The sequence below is a fragment of the Heterocephalus glaber genome, unplaced genomic scaffold (genome assembly GCF_053883595.1).
Source record: "Heterocephalus glaber isolate CG9 unplaced genomic scaffold, H.glaber_assembly_v1.0 deba00001553, whole genome shotgun sequence".
Lineage (NCBI taxonomy): Eukaryota > Metazoa > Chordata > Mammalia > Rodentia > Bathyergidae > Heterocephalus > Heterocephalus glaber.
Window position 1 is genome coordinate 34,039,705 of NW_028258344.1, and position 24,619 is coordinate 34,064,323.

General features: G+C 35.5%; 1 protein-coding gene across 8 annotated transcripts in view; it reads right to left on the reverse strand.

Moving 5' to 3' along the window:
• Positions 1–24,619, reverse strand: part of Pip4p2 (phosphatidylinositol-4,5-bisphosphate 4-phosphatase 2) — a 53,475-nt gene that overhangs the window by 11,760 nt on the left and 17,096 nt on the right. For 3 of the 8 annotated variants that reach the window (XM_004841953.3, XM_087190580.1, XM_087190581.1), the window contains 4 exons: positions 19,534–19,682; positions 11,639–11,745; positions 10,487–10,610; positions 2,860–2,912 (listed from right to left, as the gene is read on the reverse strand). In XM_004841953.3, coding sequence (XP_004842010.1) covers positions 2,860–2,912; positions 10,487–10,610; positions 11,639–11,745; positions 19,534–19,682 — 433 coding nt within the window. Of the gene's footprint in view, positions 1–2,855; positions 2,913–3,465; positions 4,712–10,486; positions 10,611–11,638; positions 11,746–19,533; positions 19,683–24,619 lie in introns of those variants that run through there. The other 5 variants (XM_021255955.2, XM_087190582.1, XM_087190583.1 and 2 more) reach the window with 3 other exon arrangements.

The following is a 24,619-nucleotide window of genomic DNA, read 5'->3' on the forward strand; positions in this document are numbered from 1 at the left end:
TTCAGAATGCTAGATCTACATCTCCAGTAGATGGTGGTCACAAGCTGCCAAATTAAAAGAAAAACATCACCTTTAACTGCAACAGCCCAAGTTCCTGTGTAAGAAACAGGGACATGAGAAAATATTCCTTTACCTCAGAAGCTCTGGGGAAGCTTCCTCCACATGGTGTGCTAGCTTCACAGTAATGATTTGTAACTCAAGAGCAGTTTTAGGATATTTATGTTTAAAGAAACAAAATTCTGTCTCAGAATCGTACTTCAACAGATCCACTATTTTGTTATGAAGAAGAACATTCAAAAAGAAAATAAACATTCAGACAGAAAACAGCAGCTATGGGTGTTCACATGAAAACAGCATCTGCTTTCTAGTAATGAAAGCTCAAATCTTCCCATGGCTAGCGTGACTCCAATCCTACAAACCTCCTCTTAGTGATGTCTGAGCTGATTTATTCCATGTAAATTTCCATGCAAGTTGTTCCCTAAGTAATTTATACAAATTCTTCTTCATATTAATACAGTGTCCTGTGATCCAATGTCCCTCTAGACATTCAATACTTCATTATCAGCAAAACATTGCCATTGTTCTAAAATAATCAACCATACAAGTTTCTTGAGCAAAATCCTTAACCTCTCTTAACAATTCCTCATCTGTGAAAAGAGAATAATAATTCCTGAATCCCAGGATTGCTGTCAAAATGACAGCTAATTATTGATGTGCAAAAAGGAACTATCACTGGACTTAGCATCGCAGTCTGCTAATCACAAGAACTCTCTGCTTTCTACTTTCTATAATTTTCTTTTTCCAGTTTAATTTTCTTGAAGAGATTTATAATTTGATTTTGTTCATTTTTGTAAACGTATCGATAATACACAGAAATATGTATCATTTACATGTTTATTACGTATGTTGGGGTGAAGGCCTCTCCCTCAATAGGTTTTTCTGTGTATTTTTTGTGGGTTGTCCACTTTTCTTCTCCATCTACAGATTTCTGCTGTATTGAATAAAGTTAAGAATTTGGATAATTAATTTCACAACTAAGAAAAGGAAGTATCTGTTCTTTTCAAGCTAAAAGTAGGCTGTAAAGAAATTATTTTCACAAGGCTATATTTAGTTAAATTCAGAATTAACAGATAAATGGAGACATTTTATTACATATTCTCTACTTTTCAATTATTTCTTTTTAGGAACCATTCTTGGCCTTTTTCTACCCTCAAACAGGTAAGGTATGAAGTATGATTCTGTAGCTTCAGTTTTAAAAACTGAATTATAAACATTGCAGTTTGACTTACTTTGCTTATTATCCTTCACACACATAAGTAGAAAATAATTTTTAATTAAAAATTCATTATCAAAATAGATCTTGTGCAAGCTGGATGTGGTGGTACAAGCCTGTACTCTCAGTGCTCTAGGAGGCTGAGGCAGGAGAATCCAAGTTCAAGCCCAGCTCTGCCAACTTAGTGCCTTAGCAAGACCCTGTGTCAAAATAAAAATTAAAAAGGGGCTAGAGACTTAGCTTGGCACAAAAGGCCTTGGGTTTAATCTCCAGTACTAAAAAATAAATAAATAAAAATAGAAAGTGTAAACAAGATAGTTTATGCTGACCTGCTTTCCTTCTGGGTGGCTGGAACTCTGGTAGGTGCTAGGTAATAGGTTCCTGTGACCAGCTCCCAGTGAACACAAAGTCTCTAGTGAGCTGTCCTACTAGATAAGATTTTGCATATGCGCTAACAATTCCTTACTGGAGGATTATTCCACCGGGAGAGGACCTTTGGAGGCTTACACCTGGTTTCCTCCAAGTTTTGCCCCATTTGCCTTTTCCTTTTATTGATTTTGTTTTTCATTCCTTTGCTAAAATAAATCATATGTGAGTACGATTATAAATTATAATAATTACTGTGAGTTTTTCGTATAAAATCAAGAATATTGGCAGCGTCTTCAAGACCTCCAACACTGATGCCATAGTCTTTAATCAAAACATCTGCTCTTATCCAGGTGTAATGGTGGACACCTGCCATCCCAGTGCTGTGGGATGCTGAGGCAGGAGGATCACGGCAACTTAGCAAGACCCTGTCTCTAGAAAGATATAGATGATAGATGATAGATGATAGATGATAGATAGATAGATAGATAGATAGACAGATAGATACAGTGAGTAAGGACTCTGGATATAGTTCATCCCCAGACTGAAAAAAAGGTTACTTCTCGGTTTTTGGTGGTGGTGGTTGTTGTTGTTGTTGTTGTTGTTGTTTTTGTACCAGGGATCAAACGCGGGTCCTTGCGCTTGAGCAGCAGGCGGAGCAACTACTGAGCTAAATCCCTAGCTCGTTTTTTGTTTACTTTAAAAAATTTTTTTCTTAGGTACACCATTTAGGAATAGAAAGAAATAGACTGAGTAGTTAAGATTGACAATTAATTATACCAACTTTGCCATAATAGCAACTTATTCAGCAGGTGATTTAAAAAAAAGCTCACAGTGGGCTAATTATGAACTGTGAAACAATTCGGATTTTCTATTAGATGATATAGTGCATTGTATAAATATGAATTTTAGACTATTTGAATAGATTGTAACTTCTTAAGATATTTGAAAATTCTCACTATGTAACTGACAATTTTATCAGCTTTCCTTAGAAACCAATTTCCCTTTAGAGAATGATAATAAAGCCCATTCATTTTTTAATTTCAAAATGAAATACATTAAAGATGTCTTATTTTCAGTCTTGAAAAACATAAATATATTAAGTATGCATTTGTTCCACAACATTTCTTAAAATCAAAGTCTCCTTAGGTGAGAATTCTGAACTCTTTAAATTGCTCTGAATTACTTCTCAATATTATTTCCAATGGTAGAGAACTTACATTTTTTTGCAGTGTGGGCACTTTGCCAGAGTGTTGAACCTCAGTTCCATCCACTGTAAGATAAATAAAGAGAGATCGAAAAGAAAAACAACTGAAAACTATCCAATCTGATAAAATGTTTCCTTTAGTTTAAATGTCATCAGGATCACAGTTGAAGCTATCAATCCCTTCTCATGGTTACATCAGTTCTCCCTCCCACAGTTCTCTCCTCCCCTTAAAATAGTTTGGGATACCCTGCCAAAACTGTTCCCATGACTTCTCCACGGCTCTGACGCAACAGAGAGATTTGTTTTACAATGAATATAATGCCCTACTTAGGGTCATTTCTGAACACTTCAGTTCATTTCCAGGGTATTTCACTTACCTTCAAAGTTGTTTTGCCTTTAAGTCTTGAGGACAAATCTTTTAAATAGTGGAATATTTAGATGAATTACTACATAGTGTTTAAATGAGTAACAATATTACACTACTGGAATATATTTCAATAGATATAATAGACCATAGATAACACTTTTGAAGTGTGTTAAAGTGGACAAAAAATGTTTGAACATGCAACATAAAAATATCTCAGATATTAACAATGATGCATACTAAAAGTGCTAAAGATTACTCTTACAAAAAAATCCGTTTATTTTTTTGTATCCTAGCAATTCCCAGTGATTATGGGACTCTTTATTCACAGAACACCTCTAAGTATCATTTTAAATGAATGTGTGTTGAACACTTTGAAAAACACCAATCTAGCTTTTCTTAACTATATCTATGGTTCCAACCAGGCTATGAAATGAATAGTGTGAATACTGTGAACTCCTAACAAACTTAATTTTAGCCTTATAATATTGATATATTAAAAGTTTATTTATAAACAGAAAGATGCTATTGAAAATATAGCTTATTACATTGTTCTTTTATCTTCATCATGGTAGACTTCTCTTGCAGGTCTCAGAATTATAGAAATAGCTTTTTCTGTGTGACCTTTTTGTTAAAATATCATTACTATCTTAATAATAGATCACTTTGCTCCACTGACTATGAAAAACTTGGAATTAAGATTCAGTTTAATTTTATCAACATGCAGGACTAAATATTATACATATATTCTTATACATAACTTCATGTTTTATTTCTCATCCTATTTTTTATTCTCTTAGATTTTTTTTCATATTTTACTTTCAATCTTATTGAACTGAATATATCTTTGTAATTTGTCTCAATTGCTGAGGGGCCTTATAAATCCAAGAGTTGTTACAAAGCTGAAAGAAAGTAGGGAATAAATAAATGGACTATCTTTATAGTTTGCAGAACAAAGAATATATGATAAAAGACCTAAGACTAATCATGATCAGCATAAGACTGAGGTTGCTAATCAGACTTAAAAGCTTTGTAGTGAATGTTTTATGATACTGAAGCCTCTCTCTGTTCTGTAGGGAACTGGGAAAGGGGACCCTACTAGAACCTCTGCAGTAAATCCTAGTCTCCTGCGAGCCACCGCAGCACAAGGCGAATTACAAGAAAGGTAGAAAAATGAGACTGAGAAGAAGCTGAGCTTTGGGTCTGATCCATGCTGCTCTGGGTGGCAAAGACGAAAGCCCCCAGCTTACCGCAGTTTTTATTCAGTACATCGAGAGAAACAAATTAACAGATGACTTGCAGAGAGTTCAGTACATCCGCTTAAACAAGATGTAACAATCCAAGAACAACGAGGAACTGAGTAGATGTTTGTTCCTCCCAGGATGTTTTCAGTTCCCAGGATGTTTCTTGTCCTGGAGAATCACAGCATCACCGGATCATTGAGGTCTCAGTTGTGATAGGAGGCCAAAATGGAATTATGTCTCAGAGTTCCATAGCTGGGCTGTAGGCAGGAGAACTAGGCTAACCAAATGATTTTACCCTAAAATTATGTAGCATTGCTCCCGACACTCTTCCTCTTCCTCTCCCTTTTTCCAGTGTTGAGGATTGAACCCAGGGCCTCAGGCATGGTAGTTCTTTACCCCTGAGCTACATCCTCAGCCCCACTGAGCTTCTCCCATTAATCTGAAACTCTCAAAAGCATTTGCTATCCTTTAGGTATCTACTTTGTTACCCTAATCACCAAAAACTGTTTTCCAGAAATACTGAAATCACCTTTAAATATTATATTTTTAATCCAAGCATCTTTTCCTTCTAAAGAATTAAAGTTTTTATTAATAATTACTGTGCAAATAGGACACATTAATATGATTCCTTGTCTGCACTAAGTACTAAGTAAGAAAGACCTAAGTTTATAAGTTAGCCTGTAGTTTGCGTATTGCTTTATAATTTATTTATGGTGTAAAAATATCTAAATGCACAAATGATTTTTGAAAATAATAAAAATCATGCACATGCATATCTATTTAAACTCTCCATTTAGATGATTTTCTAGAATTTTTCACTGTCAGATGCTTCTAAAAAAATCAAAGATAAAACTAACTTTCTGATTTTCCTTTTCCTTATTAACAGTATTGCCAATTCTTAAATTCCTTTTGTTACTCCTGGCCATCATCATCACTTTTCTGAATAATGAGAGCCAGACACCGAGTCCCATGCCCATTAAGCTTTTCCTTGCGCATCCCCACCTATACATACCCTCAGGATGTACTCAAGTAAGTGTAAAGCTCCCGCTTCGCTTTCCATTACTCTAGGAAGAGGTCACTTTCTCGGGGCTGGGTGCTCTGTGTGTGCACTAAGAATACTCTGTACTTCCCTATGCTATAGTCTAAACATGTTTCATGCAATTCTCCTTTTATTTGTCTTTCTCCTACTATTAGATGAGAAAATGTTATGAAAATAGACTGTTCTACCTGTTCACCACTGCTTCTCAGAACCTGGCCCAGTACCTGATACAAATATATAGTGCTGAATAAATGTAATCGGCTCATTTGTAATGTGGCTACAGGATTATTCATAATTACTCACTCCAAGGATTAGGAATATAAATCTAACAAGGCAGAATGGAGGGTGGTTGTGGAAGGGAAATGCCCACGTAAGTTGAAAATAAATCTATTTTGAAGATTTTTAAGTGATACTACTTTCAAAATAGAATTTGTTCAATTTGATAACAAATGTTTAATATATATTTAGTTGTTGATTCACTTTTTATTTTTTGATTTCTATTGAATGTGTCAATCTACATTAAATCAATATAAAGTGATTTTTTAAAATAAATTTGTTACCTATCCCATCAACTATATTTTCTAATTTATGTAGATGCTGCTTTAATCAATAAAATATAAATGCAAAGATTTATATTATCCTACTACAACATAAAAATCCTAGCAATTCTGATTAAATATAGTAAATTGAATAAATGCATGTATTTCTATTTCCTTCTCCAAACCTGATTAAAATGATAGCAAGTGAATTTAAAAATGAATGCTACCATAAGGACAAAGAAAACCAAATGGGAAATGGTTTCAAATATTTGAACAGTGGAAAGTAGTCAAAGATATGACAACTGACTTCGTGAAAGAGCTGAGAAACTTAACTGTATACAGAAGGATATATGGAAGAAAGCTGGCTGCTTCACAGAGAGGAATTGCACAAAACTTCAGATATTGGGATTACCAGGTACTTTCAGAGATAGGTTAGCATTAGGAATAAAAGGAAGGAATAACACACTCCTGTGTAAGCAAGATATGCAAACAACACAAATGTCCCAAGGACAAATGAATAGATCAAAAAATTATGATACATAGCTGGGGTGCAGTGGCACATGTAATCCCAGCTACTTGGGAAGCTGAAGCAGGACAGTCCCAAGTTTGAGGTCAGCCTGGACAACTCAAAGAGAATTTGTCTCAGAATAAAAAATAAAAGACTGGAGATGTAGCTTAGTATAAGGTCTGGTTCAATCCTCAATACCACCAAAAAAGAAGGATGATGACAAAGAGGAGAAGAGGGGGAGGAAAGAAGGAAGGAAGAAAAGAGAAATTATGCTACATACATAAAGATTATTTAATCTTTTTTAAAAAGGAGGAAATTCTGCCATTTGTGACAACATAGGTCAACCTGCAGGACATTATGCTAAATGAAACAAGCCAAACATAGAAAGATAAACACCATATGGTCACACTTGTATGGAGAATCTAAAATAATCAAAGTCACAGAAGCAGAGAGTAGACTCATTGTTGCCAGAGGCAGGAGGAAGGCGAGGGAAAATGAGGGGATGTTGGTCAAAAAATATAAAGTTTAAGAAGGCAGGATGAATAAATTCTGGAGATCTAATACATTGTGTGGGAACTATGGTTAAGAATATTGGATCATAAACTTTAAATTTACTAAGAAGGTAGATCTTCAGTGTTCTAGCCACATATCCACAAAAATGGTAATGATATGTTAATTAGTTTGATTGTGGTGGGTCATTTCACAATGTATAACATATATAAAACCATCAAATTATACACCTTAAATATGTACAATTTCTGCTTGTCAATTATATCTCAATAAGGCTGGAAAAGAAATAAGAGCAGTATTGGTTGTAAACTCTCCCTCCATACCACAAAGCCAGCAAGACCTTCTCCAATACATGCAAAAGAAGGTGGTATATTCAAGAGAGAAACTGAACTAGAAAGCCAGTGCACTTGGAACACAAGTCACAGCAAAAGGCAAGAATCAAACACCATTCCAAAAGTCAAGGAACTAAAGTCTACAGCTTTAACGTAAGAGTTTCACCCTATTACCTCTCTTGGCTCCTAGAATGCTATCTCCAGGCATATGGTCCACTGAGATTAGAGGATCCTTCCCTACAGAAACTTGCCAACAAAAAAAAGACTTCTGAATACTAACAGATTAAAAAGTCAACCGTCAATTCAGGTGGTCTAATCTAAGGAGTCCCAGAAAGAGGGAACAAGTAAAAGAGAGTAGACAATAAAAGGGCCCACAGAGCACCCAAACAGTGAGTTCAAAAGACCCTCACTAAGGCATATCTTCATGAAATTTTTGGAATGCTGGCTAAAATGAAAGAGGAGAAAGGAAAATAAAAGAAAATAAAAAGCAATGTGCAATGTAGGGAGCATCAGAAGTCAGAACAGAAGCTGATCTTCTCAACAAAGAAGCAAAGCCCTCACCTTTCTGAGAGGTGGCAATCTACAAGTCCACATCTGAAGGAATCAGACAATGATGTTATAGTAAATCTAGCGACATCTAAGACACAAAAAGGCTCAAATTTATTTCCCTGCTTCTTTTCTCAGAAAGCAAAGAGAGGTTGTACTGCCTGAAAATGAACAAATAAACCAAGAACCTGTAAGGATGGCATAGGATCAAAAATAGGAAAGAGTCAAAAAGAATCCTTAGGATGATGATGAAGAGAAGTCCCAGGATGACTGCTGGGTTGCAGGAAGTTTAAATAACAGATTTTAAATAATAGATTGCCTATGTGTTTGACCACACCCGCAAGAATTTTACAGTTCTCTAAAAGAGTATAGGGAGAACGAATGACTTGAACATGGAAAATTAAATCCTAAGAGAAGGAGCAATTATTTATATATCCATGAAAATGTTAAAAGTCATATGAGACCTCACCCCAGAAAGAATGGCTGCTATCAAGAAATCAACAAATAACAAATGCTGGCAGGGTTGTGGGGAGAAAGGAACCCTTCTCCATTGTTGGCGGGAGTGCAGACTGGTGCAACCACTGTGGAAGTCAGTATGGAGATACCTCAAAGAACTAGGACTAGAGGTCCCATTTGACCCAGCTATTCCCCTGCTGGGTATCTTCCCAAAAGAATTCAAAGAATCATACCACAGTGATATATGTGCACCCATGTTCATAGCGGCACAGTTTGTAATAGCTAAAGCTCAGAAGCAGCCTACGTGCCCATCAACTGGAAACTGGATAAAGAAAATGTGGTTTTTTTATAAAATGGAGTACTACTCATCCATAAAGAATGAAAAACTAGAGTCATTTATAGCTAAATGGATGCATATCGAGGCCATACTCTTAAGTGAAATAAATTGGACACACATGTGCAAATACCGAACAGTTTCTCTCGTGTGAGAAACTGATAGTGTAAACAAGAGTTAAAATGATTAAAATGAATAACTGATAATTTGAAATAGGAAAAAAGGTCCAAAGACGAAGGAGTGAAGGGAGGGGAAGGGGAAAGGAAAAGAGGGAAAGGAAAAACTATGAGAAAAGAAAAGAATGGAAATGAAATCTATGTAAATAGGGAAGGGTGGAGGGGGTGAAGGGCGCACAGGTAATGAGGAAAAAACTAAGAACCAAGATATATCATGTACAGGTACAAACACCCAACGATAAATGTAAATGAACTGTATACCTAAAATGTACCAATAAAATGTACCAATAAAATTAATTTAAAAATAAAAAAGTCATATGAGAAAAAATGTACACCTTTACTTAGCTCACCTGTGAACACAATGTGCCTAATCACTTGAGCAATACATATATATATATATATATTTAAACATTAAATAATATTATAACTCTACTGTGAATGTGCAAGTAGGGAAAGGAATATGAATGGGAGGTAGGATGAGTGCTAAGTCCTCAACTTGCATATTAAAATTAGTGGATAATGTTTAAATTGCTTAATCAAAATAGGCAAACAGAACACAGGAAAGTAAACAGCAGAAGAGCTGGAAGAGTTGAAAGCATTTGGATAATGATAACTGGGAGTCAGCCAGATGAGGAGACTGCAGGCTGATCTGACATTTAGAATTATGCATATGAATTACTTTAGTAATTCTTTAGTAAATAAAAAGTAGAAAAAAAGCATCTAGACTTTCTTAAACTCATTCATTCCTCAGTGATAGCAGGTTTTGTTGAGAGTCCCAAGTGACACTCCAGAAGGTCCTTTAATACTGAGGTTCTAAAGAAAATTTTTTGTCTCCTATAAAGGTTGAATAACAAAAGAATATTTGTTGTTACTGTTCTTGATGAGGTAAATCACTTTGAAATTAACTTTTTTTAAGTCAAACTTTGACTAGAAATTAGAAGTAGTGAAGCAACAATTTTAATAGCTCTTGCTCATATCATTTATATCTTCTTATTTTTAGCTAATCATTTATTTAACATCGATGCCAGAGTTAATTTCCTTTACTCCAAGAATAATTTTTAAAAGTCAGAAAATTTTTGATAAATTATAGTAAGAATCTTTCTTGAATCCAGAAGCCATAAAACAGGGCCACTGCATAAGATTGTACACTTTGTATTCTTCCAAGTGAGTGAAAAGAGGGCTAAGATTTGTTTGCTCACCAAGTCAAGATACCATAGAGCTAAACCTAGGGAGGCCATTGTTTCTCACTGGCTTACTCAGAGAGACTCTTATTTGCAACTGGACCAATCAGAGGATGTGCCTTTTATCACTAAAGATGCTATATATCCTAGGTGTACCTCTGATTGATTTAACTTTCCTAAATAAGGCTCTATTTTGGGGGGTGGGGGTACCAGGGATTGAACTCAGGACCACACGCTTGTGAGGCAGGCAGTGGAACCACTGAGCTAAATCCCCGGCCCCAATAAGGCTCCATTTTAACCTTTTGATCAGTTGCACTTGGACAAACCTATGACATTAGCAGTGCTGAAACCTCTAAGAACACATCCAAGATTTACAGATTGATATTCTATGACAAATGTCCAGTTACTTACCAGGAATGTGTTTCCACAGTGCCCACACACGACCCTTGTACCTTCTGGTTGGACTGGCAATGCAGGCTGAGCTGGTTGTTCTTCAGAAATAAGCATTACTGGACCAAGGTTAATTATGCGTCTACTGTGGAAAGACAAATGAAACAATTTCACTATTCCACAAGTGCACTGAGGGTAAAACCTGCAATGTATGAAAAAAATGAATACGTCAATTAAAATGTTATACTTGTAGATTAAATATCAAGCTGTGGATTCAAAAAAATCACAAAAAGCAACAAGTCTTTTGAAAGCAAAAAAATAAATCTTTTTATATTGGAATAGATAGCATATATCATTGCATGGGTCCTAGCCAATGACCCTGGGAACCATTACCTGCCATTTCCAAGTTTTATTAGTTCAAATCAGAAACTGTTCTTATTCCCTATCTAGGAAGGCAAGCTGAGTTTGGCAGAAAACTGAGTAAGTAAAAAAATTTCTATATTAACAAAAAATGAATATGTCATGAAAGTACCAAAGTGCTGAGTTACAACCCAGTTCCTATAAGCAGCCTTGTGCTCCTCCATACCTATTTCATAAGAAATGGAAAGAAAGTAAAATGGAAACTACCTTTCCTTTGTTTCTCCAATCTATCATCAAACAGGACTATCAGGATTCAGGCAATCATCCAAAAAGACAGAGAAACCACAGAAGAAAACCATAGTTAGGGGGTTTGTAGACTTGTACCAAAGCACATTGATAATGGAATTGGGTATAGGAAAATAATTCCAGAATTTATTATACTCTGTTCAGTAAAGACTAGTATAGCATATAAGAAACATAATGACAATTAAAACATTTCTAGATTAAAATTAACTATATCAAACATAAACTAACTGGTTCTAAAAAAATAAGTTCAATGAGTCACCAATTTATTATAGTGCAAGTACTGCAAAACATAAAGAAAACATCCAATGCTTACTCAATTATATCCTACAAATTGTACCTATGACCTTCAAGTTCTAAGCATATTATTCTTTTAATAATAACAAAAATAACCCTCATCTAGATGCTGTAATAACTTTGAGGACAAGGATCTAGAACAGAGCATTACATATAATGAGCCTTTAATAAATATTTGTTGAATGAACAAATGAATGAATCTTTATCTCTTACCAGTTAGGTCTCGGACATCCTATTCGCCGAGATGTGTCCTTACAAATGAGGAGACAATTACAAGGGCATCTAACATATTTCTTCCCTGTTGGGGGGTTTTTGATTGGCTAGATAAGGGAAGAAAATGTAAACAGAGAAAATTAAACAAGGTAAAGATTGTCAAAGTTTGTTTGTGTTTAAGAAGGAAATGATTCCTTTAAAACTAGTTTCCTGTAGTGTTACCAAGTACACTGTAAGAAAAAGTGCATGTCGAGTGGTTTTTAAATAGCACAAATGTTGTTAAGCATTTTGAAATTTTGGGGAATGATAAAAATTTAATTATTATGAGTATATTTCAAAATTACTTTGTATAGGTGTCTTAATATGAGAGAAACATATCCCACACACCAGTTGTTTTGCCAAAGTTCACAAGACAAGGTCATTTAACAGGCCAGGTACAACCACTCAGAGGATTCTTGTACCTGTCCAGGAAGAGCAAGCTCGATAAGAATTGCAGAGGAGTGTTCCATTTCACTAAATGGGTCTTTGATCCATTTTGATTTGATTGAGTGCAGGGCAAGAGATAGGGGTCTTGATTTGTTCATCTGCACCTGGATAATCACTTTTCCCAGCACCATTTGCAAAAGAGGCTCTCTTCTCTCATACATGTTTTTGGCCTTTGTAAAAAATCAGAGACTAAAAGTGCCTGGGGTTGTTTCTACATCCTCAAATCTATTCCAGTGATTCACAGGTCTATTTTTGAGCCAGCACCATGCTGTTTTAATCACTGTAACTTTATAGTATAACTTGAAATCTAAGATTGTAATGGTTCTTGCTTTACTCCTGCTCAGAATCACTTTGGCTATTCTGGGTCTCTTCTGATTCCATATAAATTTTTCCCAGTTCTATGAAGAATGCTGGTGAACTGCATTAAATAAATAAATATATATATATAAAAACATATAATTGCATTAAATAAACTATATATAATATATTGGCATTGGGCATAGGTGAATAATTCCAGAATGTATTACTTATGCTCTGTCCAGCAGAAATTAGTATAGCATATAAAAAACACAATGACAAATAAAACATTTCTGGGTTAAAATTAACTAATCAAACATAAACTAACTGGTTTGATATATATTACATTATAATTTAGGGTAACATAGCCATTTTGATAATACTGGTTCTGCCTATCCAGGAACAGGAGATACTATCCCATTTTCTAATGTCCTTTTCAATCTCCTTTTTCAAAGCATTATGATTTTTCTTACAGAGGTCTTTCACTTCCTTGGTTAGGTTAATAAGTAGGTATTCAATTTTTTTGTAGCTACTGTGAATAGGATTGTTCTGTTGATTTCTTTCTCAATAGGTTCATTGTTAGTGTATAAGAACAATATTGATTTTTGTGTATTGATTCTGTATTCTGCTACTTTGCTGAATTTATTTATTAGTTCTAAGAGGCTTCTGGTGGGGTTTTGGGTGTCTGCTACACAGAGGATCATGTTACCTATGAATAAGGGTAGTTTTCTATTCATATCTATTTTATTTGTTTTTCTTGCCTAATTGCTCTGGTTAAAGTCTCAAGTAATGTATTAAACAGAAATTGTGAGAGTGGACACACTGGCCTTGTTCCTGATTTTAGAAGGAATTTAGAAGTTTTGCTCCAGTTTGCAAAAACATCCTGAACAGAAACCCAATTGCAATACGAAGAATCCACACATGGAATTAAATTAAGAAGCCCTGAAGAGCAAAAGAAACAACTCACAGAATGAAAAAACAACCTAAAGAATGGAAAATGGTTTTGCCAGCTACTTCTCAGACAGAAGATTAATATCCAGAATATATGAAGAATTCAAAAAATTAGATGTTCCCAAATAAAGGACACAACCAAAAAATGGGCAGTTGAAGTAAACAGACACTTCTCAAAAGAAGTACAAATAGTCAATACGTGAACATAAAAAATGTTCAGCACTTTGGCCATTAGAGAAATTCAAACCAAAACAACACAAAAATTCCATCTTAAGAAAGAATAGTTACGAATAAGAACTCAACAAGCAACAAATGCTGGAAATGTTGTAACATAAAAGGAACCCTTCTACATTGTTGGTGAGAATGTAAACTAGTACAACCACTAAAGAAATCAGTATGGAGATTCCTCAAAAAACTAAAAATAGAAATTCCATTTTGTCCAGGTATACCTCTTCTAGCTATCTTCTCGAAAGAACCAAAGACATTACACTACAGTGCTACATGCATGCCCATGTTTATAGCAGCATAACTCACAAATAGCTATATAGCAGCAGATGACTAGAGAAAATATGTCTTATATATACAATGGAGTAATACACAGCCATGAAAGGTAAACTTGAGTCATTTGTAGGAAAATGAATGCATCTTGAGACCATAATGCTAAATGAAATAAATAAAACAGAAGGTTAAATATTGCATAGTTTCTCCTATTAAAGAGCAAAACAAAAGACAGATGATAGGGAAATAGCCAGATAAGACTTTGTGGAGATGGGAAGAGGACTTGAGGGTAGAGAGACAGGGAAGGGCAGAAAAGAGAAATAAAGATAATTAAGGTGTAATGTGTGTATGTACCCCATGTAGTAAATATATACATATAAAACATAGTGGAGGAGTTCATTATACATTCAAACTTTTCTTAAACTTTACTCAATAGAATATAAGAAGTAGTTAATTTTATGACATACTTTAACTTAAAAACTTGTCATTAACTCTTTTTTTTTTGATACCAGGGATCAAACTCAGGACCTTGTACTTTTGAGGCAGGCACAGCGCCAGTGAGCTAAATCCCCAGCCACTGTAATTACTTTTTTTTGTAATTACTCTTAACTAGCATTTCTTTAAAAAAAAAAAACAAAAACTTTATAGTAAATTTAAAAGAAAGAATAAATAACATCATAGAAAACATTCCTTGAAATACTAGATCTTAAGCTTGTTTTTAAATAATCTATAATACACTAAAATGAACAGAACATCACTTCCGTGGCATTCTGGCCAAGAATGTATAACTTGAAACTGCCCATGTGGAAACATCAAACAAAGTCAAACTGAGAGGCATTTTACAAAATATCCTGCTGTACTCTTCAAAAAATTAGACAGAAAAAGCTGGTTTCAAGTAAAAGGACACTAGAGAGATGAAAAGCAAATGCAACATGTGATCACAGTTTGACTCCAGGTGGAGAATTTTTTTTTAATGAGACACTAACGGGACAATTGGGAAACATGAATTACTTCAAAAGATAAGACAATACTATACCAATGTGATTTCCTACATTTGACAATTGTACTATGATTGTATAAGTGAATATCCTTGTTCATAGGAAACATACAATAAAAAAGATTAAAGAGACAAAGCCACTGTAGTAAAATGCTAACATTTGAGTAATATGAGTGATGGGCATATGAGAATTTTTCATACTATCTACTGATGGTCCCTGAATTATTCAATGGTTTGACTTGTGCTTTTTATTTCTCCATAGTGTGAAATTGATATGCATTCAGTAAAAATCATACTTAGAATTTTTATTTTTCTAGGCTAACAATTTCTTGAGGTGCTGGGTGGAGTGGCAGCAAGCCACAGTGATAACAAGGAGAACCGACCCATAGTGTAGAATGTGCTATAACCTAGGATGATGAGCAGGTTCAATGTACTGACTGCATTTTCAACTTACAATGTTTTCAGTTTTAAATGGGCTTTTTTTTTTCTCTTAAATTCTTTTATTGGTACATTTTAGGTATACGATACATTTACATTCATCATTGGGAATTTTTTTTTTGTAGTACTGGTGATAGAATCCAGGGGTGATTTACTGCTCAGCTTAGCAACTCCTTTTTTATTATTATTTTCTTTTGAGACAGTCTTGCTAACTTGCCCAGGCTAGTCCAGAAGCTCGGAACCACAGGCCCAGCCAAAGGCCCGCCTAGAAAAGAGCTGTACAGGCAGGCGCACAAGCAACAGTCAGAGGCCCATCCCCATTCCATCTGTAAGTGTGCACAGATCCCAGGGAGAAGCCCTCAGGGATCCGAGGAGCAAGGCTGCAGGCAGGTCCTAGCCCTGCCCTGACCACAGTAGCTTGGACCCAGAGGCCCAGCCAAAGGCCTGCCTGGATAAGAGTTGTACAGGCACACAAGCAACAGCCAGTGGCCTGCCCAGATACCAGTAACTAGGGTGCACAGACCCCAGCCAAAGGTCCTCCCAGACAACAACTACATAGCGGGGCAGGCCCCAGCAAGAGGGACGCCCAGACAACAGGTCAGCTCATGGATCGAGAAGGCAACCATTCTGAAACCAGGAATTGGCTCAGGAGTAAGCAGCAGAAAAAAGGGCTGCTCGGTGGCTTGCTGAGAATTGAAGACCACTGGGTGAGCAAAAAGGTGCCTCAAAAAAGGTGCAGCAGGCTGCATCTGTTGAAATGAGAAGACACATAAACAAGTCTCAAAAAAAGACTTCCACATTACCTAAGGCAACCCCAAGGGGCAAGGAGATGGAACAATCTGATACTCAACCATTTGGACACCCTGAACTGGCAACAAAAGAGGATCTGGAAAAAATGAAATCAGAAATAATTTCTCAAATAGATTTCTCAAATATGGATTGTGTCCATAGTGCAAGACATGATTAATAAATCTAGAGTAGACACAGATAAAAAAATAGAGGAGCTGAGGAACATGATGGAATCCCAACATAGGAAACAAATGGAATCCATAAAATAGATGCAAACAGATTTTTAGGAGATTAAAAACTTCATTGAAAGTTTACACAGCAGAATGAGCCAATGTGAGGACAGAATTTTGGATACAGAAGACGGGATTGGAAAAAATGTCTTAAAAATAGTAAGGGACCATGAGAAATAAATCCAGCAGCTGCTAGATGATGCAAAGAAGAATAACATAAGACTGATCAAAGTCAATGAAGAAACAGGAGAGAGTGCAAACGACACAGAAATAACTCTTCACAGAAGTAATGGCAGAAAACTTCCCAAGCAGGGGGAAAGAATTTGACATACAGAGAAGTGAGGCATATAGGACTCCAACTAGCTAGCCATGATCAAAAAAAAATCTACACCTAGGCATATAATAGTGAAGACTCCAGAAACCCAACAGAAGAACAAAATTCTACAAGTAGTTAGAGAAAAGAAACAAATCACATACAAAGGAAAGCCCATCAGAATCACAGCAGACTTCTCAACACAAACTCTCAAGAAAAGAAGAGCCTGGAGTGAAGTATTTCAAGCCCTAAAGAAAAACAACCTCCAAGCCAGATTGATGTACCCTGCAAAACTATCTTTCAAAACTGATGGAGAAATAAGATATTTTCATGAAAAAGAGCACCTGAGAAACTTCATGAATATCAAACCAGCACTCCAAAAAATCTTAAACAATATCCTAGGAAAAGACAATGAGGATCACAACCCTAGGAAGCCCATCAGAATGAATCCATCAGGCATGACAAGAAATTAAATGCAAAGGGGGAAACTTCAACAAAAAGAAAAAGTCATGACAAGGCTAAGTCAATACATATCAGTTATAACCATCAATGTTAACAGTCTCAATTTGCCAATCAAAAGAAACAGACTTGCAGAATGGGTCAAGAAGCAAGATCCAACAATATGCTGCATACAAGAAACACATTTAATTCAAAAAGAAACTCAAAGACTGAAAGTTAAAGGGTAGAAAACAATACTCCAAGGGACAGGAACCTAAAAAAAAGCAGGAGTAGTTATCCTATTTGCAGATCAAATAGATTTCAAACCAACACTAATTAAGAGGGACAAAGAAGGACACTATGGATTCCTTGTAAAAGGAACAATTTAAGAGGAAGAGATGACAATCATAAATATATATGCACCAAATATTAGTGCACCCAACTATATTAAACAAGTACTAACGGACATGAAAAATCAAATAAGCACTAATATAATAGTAGTAGGGGACCACTGTCACAAATCGATAGATCAACTACACAGAAAATAAATTGCCCAGGCTGGCCTGAAACTTGTGATCTTCCTTCCTCAGCCTTCTGAGTAGCTTAGAGTACAGGCATGTGCTACTAAACTAACTCAGCTATGATCAGGTCATTGGCACATAACCCCACTGGAAGTTGAGGCTCATATGTATATAGTATTTTGGGGGGAAATTTTGTGTGCATGTAATAATTTTTTAAAATATTTAAATAAGTCCAAATAAACAATGTTGATAGAAATATATAAAGGTTAGCAATATGCCACCTATGATTTACAAAACTATATTACACAGAAATAAATCTTAATATATAAAATTCACAATGGGGCCAGGGATTTAGCTCAGTGGCACTGTGCCTGCCTTGCAAGTGCAAGGTCCTGAGTTCGATCCCTGGTACCGCAAAACAACAACAACAACAAAAAAAACACAAATATCCAGAAAAAAAATATATATATAGGAACTAAATTATCCAGAAATATACAATTGGGTTAAGTTTGTATATTCAAAATTTACTATTACATAAGTGCAGACTTGACAAATGACAGGATTTGTTATTCTATATCATTCCCATCCCACTTCTAATCCTTAGTTTCCTCCCTTACAACATAAGACAGATGAACTAGATTTCAAGCACCAACCTCAGTAAATGCCTTGTCATGTCTGGCTGCTTGATCTGCTGTGAAGTTGGGGGATAGGGTGGGGCATGTCAGTATATATAAGTTTTGAAATTCTTAGTTGGCAAAATAAACTTGTATATGCTGGGCACTGAGTAGGTATTAGTGTTCTTAGGCTACTTCACATGAGAAAAGCAGTTTTACAGAAGTGAAGGCCCCAAGAAAATACAGCTACTAAATAGCACAGCAAGGACTCAAACCCCTGTGTCAGCCTCCAAATCTCAGGCTTCTAATCAGTTAGAGTTGTCTAGTCGTACTCTTTCTCAAGGACTTCTCAAATTTTCCATTAACTTGTCCTGGAAAATCATTTCTCCTTTAACCTTAAATTCTGTATTTATGTGTCTTGCCAAAATTTTTCTATTCATTCTTCCCCTACCTGTCACACACATACCTTACTTTCCAATTCATTCTGCTGAAATGAAAAAGACTTTATTAAAACCCTGTTTTTTGTTTTGTTTTGTTTCTTCATCTCTACAAGTGTGTCAGGTTCCTATCAGAATGGCTGCCTGGGAGGACAGATAAACCAATACTTGTTTTAGATGATGTGAGGAGAATAAATCAGTAGAACTCAACAGGGGATGGGCAGAGGAAATGGGCACAAGGGAATTTCTCTGTTGGACCCTAGACCATTACATGTGTTTATTTTCAACCTGGACGTCCTCCAGAAAAGCCCCTAGTTTCCTAACACTTCTTCAATTACAAATTTAAGATGAAGTAGAGATTAGCAGGGGAAGGGAGGGTAAAAATGATCAAGATTCTATATGTATATTTACCAATTCCCTGAGATGAATATAATTGATTATGTAGCATAAACATACTAATAATAAAAAGTAAACATTAGCAAGTTGCATATTAAGGCACTCCACATATTAAGGACAAAGTACACATTTGCAATAAAGTCTAATATATTTTCATCTCAGTGAAAATCAGAATGAATTTAGGTGTTATGTAGACAGATACTAAAGATAATTACAGATAACTGTCATAGCCAGTTTTATTTTAGTAAGCAAAGAGCCCAAGGACACTATACTTATATTCATTATAAAAAAATTCGAATGAGATTAGTTTAAACACATGGAGTCATCCTTAAACTATAAAAGTGAGACAGAAGAAACAAAGGACAAAAGAAGACTGTCATATTTGTACCCAGCCCATATCTGCTCTTAAGTAACATTACAAAAGAACTTCCTTTAGGACTAAGATGTCAGATAACAACTTATGCTTTTTAAAATGGAAATCTCCACTTACCGTAGCTTCATTGCAAACCGTGCATTTAACCACATGTTGGTGAAGTTTGCCATCCAAATTGATTAGAGATTGGCACACGCGGCAGTTGATTACAGGAATACCACTGGCATCTGGACTGGCAATAGCTGTATATGGAGGTGGGAGTTCTGCTGCCAAAATATTAGTCACGGAATTAGAGCTTTCAAGAAATTACTACACCTAGTAGGAGCATATAAGCAATAGACGTAAAGAAGAAATTATCAAAATTCCCCGTATTTGTTTTTAAAGCTAGCCAACTTACCCTAGTTTCAGAACATAAACATACATAGGATTATGTTATCATAGAGAATAATTCTTCACTGTGACAAAATCCTAATCTTGTTTGCTTAGGGCTTCCCCAGTGATTCAGGTTTTTTCTTAACCTATATTTAAAACACCCATTTCATTCCTGTGGGTTAATCCAAAGAACCAGTAATAAAAGAGTTGTGGTTTATACTTAAACTAAAAATCTTACACTAGTAATGACTACCAATACATCAAAATGATCAACAAAAATGAAGTTTTAAGATCACTTATACATATACATAAATTGTGAACTACCATGCTGTCCCTGTATAGTGGGCCAAGATAATGACTCTGGCTGTGACAAGAATTTGGAGGCAGTCAAAGATAAACAAAAATGAACCAAGGAAAACTGAACTTATCACTTGGAACTAAGTGAGAACCTGCTGATTTCAGATTTAAAACAGAAATGAAGTAAATTTAACAATTTTGAGTCTCAAATTTCCATTTGCAATTAATAATCTAAAAAATACACTGAGTATCCATTGGTAAAAAATGTGATTTCTAGTATTAAGTACTCGAGGAACAAGCACAATAAATGAATATAATGATACATAAGGTCATACTGCTCATCCTACTTTTATGAATGTTTGAAAATTCCCACTCCAAGTGTGAAATGAAAGACACACACAAATGCACATATGCGGCTATTTTGGATTTTTTTCTTCTGCTTTTTTTACTTCTAGCAGTCTAAGGCTGACTGAATGAATAAAGGATGAGACCTAATTTCAGAATCAAGTGCATCTATAAGAACTGTAGATTAAAAAAATTGAAGAAAAAAGAATTCTCATGTACTCTAGAATAGAATTTCTAAAAGGTGACTGCCTAATCATTTTTTATAGCTACAAGGAATGATAAAAATTCAATAAATGTTTAAATTTTACAAATTTTATTACAGTAAAAGACACATGAACATTAATCCCCCTCAAAATACTCCCCTTTACTTCAAACATGCTTATGCCAACATTCTTGTCACTTTCTGAAGCAGCTCTGGAAGTCCTCTTTCATGGTATCTTAAGTTGAGCTGTCATGTGTCCTGAACTGATTCAAAACTTACATTTCCTTGTCATTTTGACTTTGAGGAAGAGCCAGAAGTTTTGCAGTGCCAAATCAGGTGAATAAGGTTATGATCCACAGTAATGTTTCTATGACCCTATCTTTCCACAGAATGGCAATCAGCAGCAGCATTCAGCATAGTTTTCATCACACCTTGAAAGACACTCAAGAAAGAGAACTTCCAGAACTGCTTCAGAAAGTAGCAAGAACATGTGTTCCAAGGAGAAGAGAAGCATATTGAGTCCGGTTAATGGTAATGTGTCTTTTATTATAATAATTTTTAACATTTAAACATTCACTATATATTTTGATCATACTTTGTATCTCAATTATAAGGAGAGAAATTCCTTTTTTTTTTTTTTTGTACCGGGGATCAAACTCGGCTCCTTGCACTTGTGAGGCAGGCAGCAGAACCACTGAGCTAAATCCCCAGGCCAGAAATACCTTTTGATATAAGGTATTATCTGAGGACATTTAGAAAGGGCCATGCCCTACACATGTTGAAGTACTACTTAAAAAAATACTGATTAACTCATGGGGCTTCTATAACACTACGAAACAATCATAATAGCTAATCATGCAAAAAGTTGTTTTTGAAATAGAGGTTCTCTATCCATTGTATGAGGTTATAATTCTGTGATATTTTTAGTGTCAGAGCATAATTCAATATAGTATATTTAAAATCCACATATATTATCTATTGTGGTATCCTCTCAGTTATCATATAGATTGTTTTTAGACTGCAAAGGATTAGCAACAAGTGTTACTCACCCAAATGATCATAAGCTGAATTTATAGAGTAGCCAAGGCTCTGAAACAAGCCACTTAGAAATGACAACATGCTTACAGTTCTGGCAGCTTAAACCAGAATACTGCCAAACATTGAACTTGAAGAGAAGTTATACACATTTTAAATTACAAAAATAGCTTTAAATCCTTTAAAGAATGTGAGTTAGATCCAGAGTGACCTGTAATGTATTAATCAAGAAGACAAAAACAGATTAAAGGAACAACGAGTTGACAGTATATCTTAGGCTTTGCCATTTGCAGATAGATTTGTCAGATGTCAGTATAGAAGACATTGTTCTGGGGAAAAGAGTACATATCTCACTAGAAGTGCAAGATACCCTACCTCATTTTTAATAATTATTAGCAATAATTAGCATTCTTATAAAAGTTGATTTCCTCTCTTGGCTTTCTTTTGAGGTATAAAGTAACATGAAGTCTTTCTCCCATAATCTCAAGTCTTCACGTTACGGAGAATAACAGAAAAGAAAAATGTTAAAGACAAGACAATTTCATTAAAAGAAAAGTGCCTGAGGGGATGAAGGGAGAAGGCAACACATTGCAACTGCATTAGAGGGCCCTGAAATCCATCCACTCTGACAAGCACAGCTTTGTTCAAAGGACTGTCCTATGAAAATGTCAGTGGGTAATCTTAAAAATCATTTGAGGTGCATTAGAGCCTAAAAAACAAAACAAAACAAAAAAACCTGAAAATTTTTCCTCTGGATTTCAGTACATAATTTTTAATCTGTCAAAAAAGAAAAGCCTTCATTGACAGAAAATATGTTCGATTCTACTGGAGACTTGAAAAGTGGAGGCAGGGGGACAGAAGTATCAGTGAGGATCCAAATTTTAAAATGGAAGAGACTAAGCTCCATGAAGCCAAGGGCATATCTGGGGTGTGGACTGATTCACTGCCACTTGTAATTCTAGGTCTACGAAAGCTTCTTAATAAACATTTACTCAATGATTGAATGAAAGAGTAAATCATTGAAATTTATTAGATACATCTGTCTAATAACACTAAGTATATTACCACTAGTCTCCTCGCAGGAGAATGTAGCTAGGCTGAAAAAAATGGCTCTTTTCTGCACAAAAGATTATTCTCTCCAAAATACGCACTGAGACAGGTTAGGTAGTCAGAGAACATTGGCCTGGGCACCAGATAAATGGAATCTATCCAAGAGATCAATAGAATGGCAGATGCCATAGCCTAATTGCTCCATTAAACAGTGCTTCTAGGCCTTTCATTTCAATTTTCTGCCCCCTACTTCAGCCCTAAGCCAATTTAGAGATATTTTTTCACTTTTGGCTTTTCTTTCCACAAAGGGAACCTTTACCTACACCTCTTCTCTGGTAAGGGACTTATAATTCCAGTTAGTAAACCTATAATAATTAGCAATTTAGATCTGTTCATTTTCTTCTACTTTAAGACAGTCAACAGATCACCACTACTGTACCTATTTTGAATTTCTGCATTAGAAAAGCTCACTGTAATCTCAGAATTTGAGATCATTAGATATGCAGAGTCACAAAAATTCTTCATTTGGAAGAATATTACTTATTACTTAAACCATAGTCATTCTCTCTGGGGGTTTTTACCTCTAAATGAAAAATCCTTTACTTCCATGTGGGTAGATTTGTTAAGATAGTAATTCTTAATTCTAAAAAATCTCCCATAAAGATCCAGACTTGTACAAAGTTAGAAAATTAAACAACCTTAGGAATTATATAGCTTAATTTCTTCATTTTATGGGAAAGAAAAACCAAAGATTCTGACTGTTGAAGTTTTACATAGAAATTTAGCAAAGCCAAGCTCTGACTCCTGTCATGGAGATCTCTACACAATAACAGCTGCCTCCCTGAATAAGTAATGACATAATGTAGGGAAAAGATGTAAAGATTAATGAGGCAGCTCTGCAGAAACAAGCAAAAATCTGATAGTGACCATTTCTGGAAAAAACAGATCTGTGATAAACAGGATTAAGAAGAAAAGCAGGAAGTCAAGGAAAATAAAAATTTGAGCAGAGTATAAAAAAAATCATTCCATGATTATAAAAACTTCACAGCAAAACAAACTCATAAAAGAGACAGAATGAAAGCAGATGGATTGCAAGGTATACATAATGGTCTTCCTAATACACTCAAAAGGAACCATTATTATGTCTGTAAACCCACAAGTGATCAGATTACATTTTCCCATCACAAACATCAATACAATTTATCTATTTTATGCCAAACAGCTTCTGTTTTGCTAATTCATCCTGATGTATTAATCTATACTTCAGGTTTTTTCCCAGTTACATTCTCCAGCATTTTGAGGGTTGAAATTGCTTTGCTGGGTTCCTCTGACTTTTATTGCCTTAGTTACTCCTTTATAAGTCTCTTAGTAGCAATATTTGCCAGTTTAATTCACTTGCTTTACTCACATATTCTTTACGCTAAGCCCATCGAGCCCTTGACAAAGATGTATCAAAACTGAAAACTGGAGGCAGATTAAAACAAGTGATATTTGGGGATGCTATTATAGCAAAAGTAGCCTATGGGGAAAGCATAGCCTTTCCTCCTGCAGTTCCCACTGCAAGGACCCACTTTCCCTCAGTATCTCTGGGAGAGGGTGCTGGGGACATGTCATAACTTGGCCACTATGGGGTGGCTGCTCCTAGTGCCAACAGGAAAAGGAAAGAAGCACTCTCCATTCCTCCTCTTCTCTGAAACCAAAGAAATAAAGCTATTGGAAGGGACTGCTGGGTTCTCCCCAAGCCATGACACTCTACGGAGGACCTATCCAGCAAAAGTCAAAGTAGATCAGTGTGTTAGTGATCAGGTTCCTGACCCCAAACTCTAAATCCATCCTTCTCTGCTCTGCACTGTGATGCTGGAGCTGGAACAATGAAAGCCACGCTTTGGCTTCGCCAGTTGG